We start from the raw sequence: 6,167 nt of genomic DNA, 5'->3' as shown, positions 1-6,167 counted from the left end.
CATCATTACCTTCTTTTATTTATCTTTTTATTTCATTTTGCTTGCTTTTGAGTTTTATTTAAAATTTTTATCAGTTCATGCATGTATTGCTTATTTTATTATTTCTAATTAGCTTGTCTTCTTCATTTGTTTATCTCGTTGCATCTTTTTGTTATTTCTATCATCGCCATTTATATCATCGTATTTGTTATTTTGCGTATTTATACTTGATTCATGATTGCTGTCTCATATTTGTTATCAAGCATGTTGTGCCATTATCATTATAAATCCACATTGCAACATTGTTTATTAAATACAAGTTTATATTTTAGCCATGCTCAAACGAATTAAACGTACATCATTTTTAAATATTTCATTAATTTCATCCAAATTCGTACAAAAAGAAAAATTAAAAATAAAGGCAATATTCTATTTCTTTTTGGGGATTCAAGAGATCGTGCTCTAACGTACTGGGTTTCGATTTTTTTCCCTTGACCCAAAAGATCGAATAACCTTTTAAAATTAAGGTGCATGAGTTTTGAAAATCCAAAGACCGGCTTACTCTCGAAGGTTTAAAGCGTTGTGTCGTTGTGACATTTTATTACTTCGGGACGAGAAGGTCTTTAACATTTGCTTCGATTTATCTAAACATCTTTGCAAAATTAACATTAATAAAAAGAGGGATCGTATTTTAAATTCCTTTCGAGTTTTCCAATTTCGACATTAAGACATTAATTAATTAATTAGGTACCAATTTTGGGCGTGACGAGGGTGCTAATCCTTCCTCATACGTAATCGACTCCCGAACCCGTTTTCTCGAATTTCATAGACCAAAATCATTGTTTTAGTAAAACAAAACACTTCATTAAAACAATCAGATTACGAAGTGATCCGATCACACCTCACAAAAAGGATTGGTGGCGACTCCATTCTCATTTTTCCTTTTTCAAAATCAAAGTCGACCTCGTTTTCAAAAAAATGGTTTCGACAAATGTTTTTCGAAAGAAAAAAATAATCCTATAAAATTAAGGGTAAACTATTAAAATAGTCACTTTTGTTTACCTTAGGTTACATTATATTCACTTATGTTTGAAATGTTAAGTTTTAGTCACTTATGTTAATGTATTGTAACATTTTAGTCACCGAGCCGTTAATTACCATTAATGATGTAATGGTAAGCTAACGTGGCATGTTAAATCATCATTTCAAACAAAAATTTCAGGTTAAATTATACAATTAGTTCTCATATTTGTCGTTTTGAGCAATTTAATTTTTTTTCTTTTGTATTCTTTTAACTTTTCTTTTTTTTTTTTTCATTCTCTTCTACTTCTTCCTCTGTTTTCCTCCCTTCTCCATCTCTTTTAATGTAGTTTTTTTATGTTTTCATTTGTTAAAACTAAAGGGAGGAAGAAAAGAAAAAATTGAAATAAAAAGAAAAATTAAATTGTTCAAAAAATAAAAGTATAGGGACTAGTTTTAACAAATAGAAAATATAGAAAAACTAAGTTAAAAGAGATAGAGATGGGAGGAAAACAAAAGGAGAAGCAAAAGAGAATAAAAATAAAGAAAGTTAAAAGAACATAAAAGAAAAAATTAAATTTGCTCAAAATGAAAAAATATGGGGAACAATTATATAATTTAACCTAATTTTTTTGGTTTGAAATGATGATTTAACGTGCTACGTTAGTTTACCGTTACACCGTTAACGTCAATTAACAGCTCAGTGATTAAAATGTTACACCGTGTTAACGTAAGGGACTAAAAAGTAACATTTCAAATATAAATGAATAAAATGTAATATGAGGTAAACAAAAGTGACTATTTTGTTAGTTTGAATTAAAAGTAAATGATATAATACATGACAAAACTTTAAGCTATTTATACGTCAAAAATTAGGTCCTCCACGTAAAAGTAAGTTTATTTTTGTAGATGTTTTGTTTTAAATATATATAAAGATTTAATTGAAATTGGGAAAATCGTAAGTATGAATTAAATCACAACTTTTATTCACCCTGTTGCTTTATATGCATATCTTCTTCTATCATGCTAGTCGTCCTTCTTTACATGCATATCTCACCCCTGAAAATTTGATGGAACGGCTTGAGATGTTGTTATCAGAGGAATCTTTGCACCTTCAGATGTGGACAGAATTATAAAGCTTCCGCTTAGTATTTCAAACCTTCTAATGGGATGAATAGACTGTCGGTTTATAGGGTGGATGTTAATAGCTTACTGCTGTTCCGAATCTGTCTGTTACGGGGTGTTGGCAAAGCATTTGGAATTGTGACTTGCCTCCTAAGGTGAAACATTTTTGCTGGAGGTGTTTGACAAGTTTTATCAAGTGTGAGGTGTTGCTTGATTGGAAGGGTATCCATGTGAGCGGTACAGGTTGCCAGAGGATATTGAGCATGTACTAGTGCAATTCTGTCTGTGTTGACAATCTCTCTCTCTGGTTTTATAATAGGTTACTTTGATGGGAGATTCGGTGCGCTAGGAATTGACTCCTCACGTCTCTATGGGTATGGCAACACAAAGACTTCAATCATGATCATCTTATTGCTTTTGCTGATAATTTTTTGCAGCTTTCAGGTTCGCCAAGAAGCGGATTTTGTCGCAGGAGCCCCTTGACAGGGCATTTGGATGCTCAGCTTGTTGAATCAATAGCGTTTTGCTTGGATTAAAAACATAGGATTTGAGCTTGACTCCAAAGCAGTGTTAGTGTTAATAGGAGATTGGATTCGGCTGAAAAATCACTTCCTTTTATTATATGTAAATTATTTTGTTATGATGATTCTCCTCACCCGCATTTACATCAATTATAAACCCAAAAGTTTTTGACTTGAATCCAAGTGCTTGTTCATTATCCTGCTTTTTTATTTGAAGTATGGTACACTTGGCAAGTCTTTAAAAGGGCCCAAATCCTTAACCTTTGAACTTGAATTGGGCCTAATCATCGGAATTTCCATGTGTTATTGCTCCTCACACACACTGCCACAACAATCCACCTGTCCCTCCTTTCTCCATTTCTGCCCACCTCCCCCAAGGCAAAGCAAAGAACATTCCTAAACCGCCCAACCCCTAAAGCCACCTCCGCTTCCTTAATATCAGATCTAATCCCCCCAAACTGAGCATGGCGCTAGAATGGGTAGTGCTTGGCTACGCCGCGGGTGCAGAAGCCCTCATGGTTCTCCTCCTCACGCTACCTGGCCTCGACGGTCTCCGTAAGGGCTTGATCGCCGTCACTCGTGGCCTCCTCAAACCCTTCTTGTCGGTGGTCCCGTTTTGCCTCTTCCTACTGATGGATATTTACTGGAAATACGAGACACGGCCTAGCTGTGAGGGCGATTCTTGTACTCCTTCCGACCATCTCCATCACCAGAAATCCATCATGAAGAGCCAACGCAACGCGCTTCTCATAGCCGCCGCTCTCCTTTTTTATTGGCTTCTTTATTCTATTACTGGCCTTGTTGTTAAGGTCGAGCAGTTGAATCAGCGCCTTGAGAGGCTTAAAAATCGGGATTGAGTGAGATAAGTGCCTTTTTTTTTTTCTTTTACAACGCTTGTGTTTGGGCTAAACTTTTTGTTGTGATGTTTTAAATTTATAATTCCCTCTCTGTTGTGTTTGGCTACTATGAAGGATTTTATTATCTTACAAGAATTACATGGTCATATTGTTTAATCTCTGTTTTCTCAAATTGTAATTTGTTAGGCTTTTGGTTAAAATTATGCTCTCTTATGAATTTGTTTTTGATTCGACATAGATGATGGCTACTTTTTGAATTGGAATTGAGGTTTTGGTAATATGTAGCTGCAATTTTTAAGTAAGAACAAGTTGATTATCATTTGGGAGTGGGTGTAGTATTCATATGATCGAGTTCAGTGCCTGCCATTTGTGTATACTAATTGAGGCTGAAGTTCATAGGTGGTTACTGTTCAATCAGACTGTTTTCAGAACCTGATGTGTAATTAGAAGCATCAAATCCATGTCAGGATGATCTAAGTAATTTATTCTTTATGTTGTTATTTTGGTGCTTTCTAGTTTGTTCCATTAAAATAAGTAGCAAGTTTAGGAATTTGGTGGTCGAACATGGGTTTAGTAAGTTGAAAGAAATTGAGCATCACTATGTGAACTGAGGTGTTGGAGATTGCGGCTTAAAATCTGTCCATTGTGGTTGGTGGTAAGTGTTAAAAGAGGGAATCCAACATAGGGAACTTGCTTCTATAATGCATGTCATACCAAATGGACAAACTTGAGGCTGATTTTAGATTAAATTAAATATTAGTTTGTTTGAATGATATCCAAATAATTTAATATAAGTTTTTAAGTATTTTAGATATAAAAAATCAAATCTTTCATCTTCGAATCAGCTTGTGTCCTTGTAAGCGATTCTATAATTTTAATGTTTTACTCAGTTTTTTCCTTAAAAACATTTCTATTTCTTTTATAGGATTCTACTTACTATTTTTCCTTTTGAGTTCCTTCATGCCAAGTTCCACTTATTATTATTTTTTGAATAATAATCGACTAGAAATTTATTAATAAAAAAAGTAGGAAAACATAGCTGGATCCAAAGACTGGGTTCAGGCTTGTTAAAAGATTAACACACTTTCGGCCTTACTTTTTAAAAACAGAGCAAAATTCAAAAGACAACCCTAAGTAAAAAAGACAACGCATTTACTACTAAAGAAAAAGGAAACTTACCGTTATTATTTTAGTCGATTTCAAACAACTGGACGCCTTATTCTATCGTCTTTTCACATCACTTGTCCCATCTGTTCTGTCGATAGCCTTTCCAATATTTCCTTTGCCTGCTATCTGATTCTTTTCTTTCTTCCCAAAACGAGTTTTAGTCTGGGTTCCGTCTCCATCATCCCTCCGGATTCGAATGGTAAAGATTTGGAGCCGCTCTCACCAGGTGCGTTTCCTCTCCCTTAAAGTTTCTTCTGCAAGTTTGTGGGCATAGACATTTTCTGATCTGTTAATAAACTGGAAATTGATTTCATGAAAACAAATCTTTTTGCTTTGAATATCTCTGATGATTGCCTCTATGACTGATTTGTCTGATTTCATTGTTTGGCATTTTTTGATAACTGTTTGGGAGTCCTCGATTATCGTTACTGAGAGGAGATCCAACGAGAGTTCTAACTTTATAGCCTGTAATCCTGCATAAGCTTTTGCTGCAAACGGAGATGGAACGTTTGTGTTCAAAACAGTCTTCGTTGCTAGGAGTGCCCCCATCTGGCCCCAAACAACCAAGTCCGATGCCGATTTGAAATTTCTTTTGTCAAAAGCTGCGTCAATCTGAATCATCGCCCTGGTATTTGCACCTTGTTGGCTGTGGCTTCTGTTCGTGTTTAAGGTAATCGTCCTTTCTGCCTAGCCTTCAAGTTTAGCCATGTTTCTTTGGATTTTTTGTGATAACTCCGTTCCTGTCTTTAACTTCCTCTCATGAATAAGTTTATTCCTTGAACTCCAGATGAACCACAATCTGCGGCAGAACATTCGGCACTGTTTAGAAGTACTCCTCTTAAAGATCCAGGTAAGCCAGTCCCATAAACTTTGAATCATGCTATTAATAACCCAAAAAAGATCTAACGTTTTCCATACCTCTATTATAGGACAGTGTCGAAAAACATGAGTGCTATCTTCTTTCCCATTTCTGCAGCGAGGACATAATACATTATTAGTTGCTCGTTTATGCTTTAGGTTTACTAGGGTAGGGATATAGTTTCATGATATTCTCCATATTGTAATTGTAATTTTTAAAGGTAGCTGTAGAATCTAGAGCTTTTTGTAGAATTCCTTTATATTGTTATTAGGACCCAACCTAGCATCTTGTAATAGTTTTTAGGCACATTTGACTGAGAATTCGCCAGATGGTTCTCCTTTCCACACTTGAAAACCATCACGAGCTGTTTCTACTAGAGGGATTTGCAAAATTTTTTGAGCTATATTCGTTTGAAAGGTACTATTAACTAGATCTGTCTTCCAAGTTTTATTTGTGGCATCAATTAAATTTTAGACTAACTTGATTCTATCATTGTCGTTTCTGTTGCTCTATTCATCTGAATCCATCGATCGTCCCAAACAGAGATTTCATTTCACCTTCCAACCTTCCAGCACAGTCTGCTCTGCAATAGACCTTTTGCAGCCTAAACACTCTTCTAGATAAGTGAAGTTAGGTTTC

At 35.1% G+C, this 6,167-nt stretch overlaps 1 protein-coding gene across 4 annotated transcripts; it reads left to right on the top strand.

Annotated features, from left to right (window-relative positions):
- Nucleotides 1-2,919: 2,919 nt before the first annotated feature.
- LOC108460416 (uncharacterized) lies at nucleotides 2,920-5,931 on the top strand. 4 transcript variants are annotated; one of them, XM_017759902.2, is made up of 4 exons: nucleotides 2,920-4,895; nucleotides 5,152-5,339; nucleotides 5,457-5,519; nucleotides 5,599-5,931. In XM_017759902.2, exon 1 carries the CDS (start codon nucleotides 3,110-3,112, stop codon nucleotides 3,500-3,502), a length of 393 nt encoding a protein of 130 aa, XP_017615391.1. In that variant the 5' UTR covers nucleotides 2,920-3,109; the 3' UTR covers nucleotides 3,503-4,895; nucleotides 5,152-5,339; nucleotides 5,457-5,519; nucleotides 5,599-5,931. The 4 variants fall into 4 exon arrangements, with proteins under 4 accessions (XP_017615391.1, XP_017615390.1, XP_017615392.1 ...); XM_017759901.2 differs by having other exon boundaries at nucleotides 5,082-5,339; XM_017759903.2 differs by having other exon boundaries at nucleotides 2,920-5,339; nucleotides 5,604-5,931.
- Nucleotides 5,932-6,167: the final 236 nt, after the last annotated feature.

The sequence above is a fragment of the Gossypium arboreum genome, chromosome 3, assembly GCF_025698485.1.
Source record: "Gossypium arboreum isolate Shixiya-1 chromosome 3, ASM2569848v2, whole genome shotgun sequence".
Lineage (NCBI taxonomy): Eukaryota > Viridiplantae > Streptophyta > Magnoliopsida > Malvales > Malvaceae > Gossypium > Gossypium arboreum.
The sequence above is the reverse complement of the archived record's forward strand: the minus strand, read 5'-3'. Positions and strand labels throughout refer to the sequence as shown.

What these genes read in the sequence shown, in the direction of transcription:
- LOC108460416 (XM_017759902.2), top strand. Translation starts at nt 3,110, where the DNA reads ATGGCGCTAGAATGGGTAGTGCTTGGCTACGCCGCGGGTGCAGAAGCC.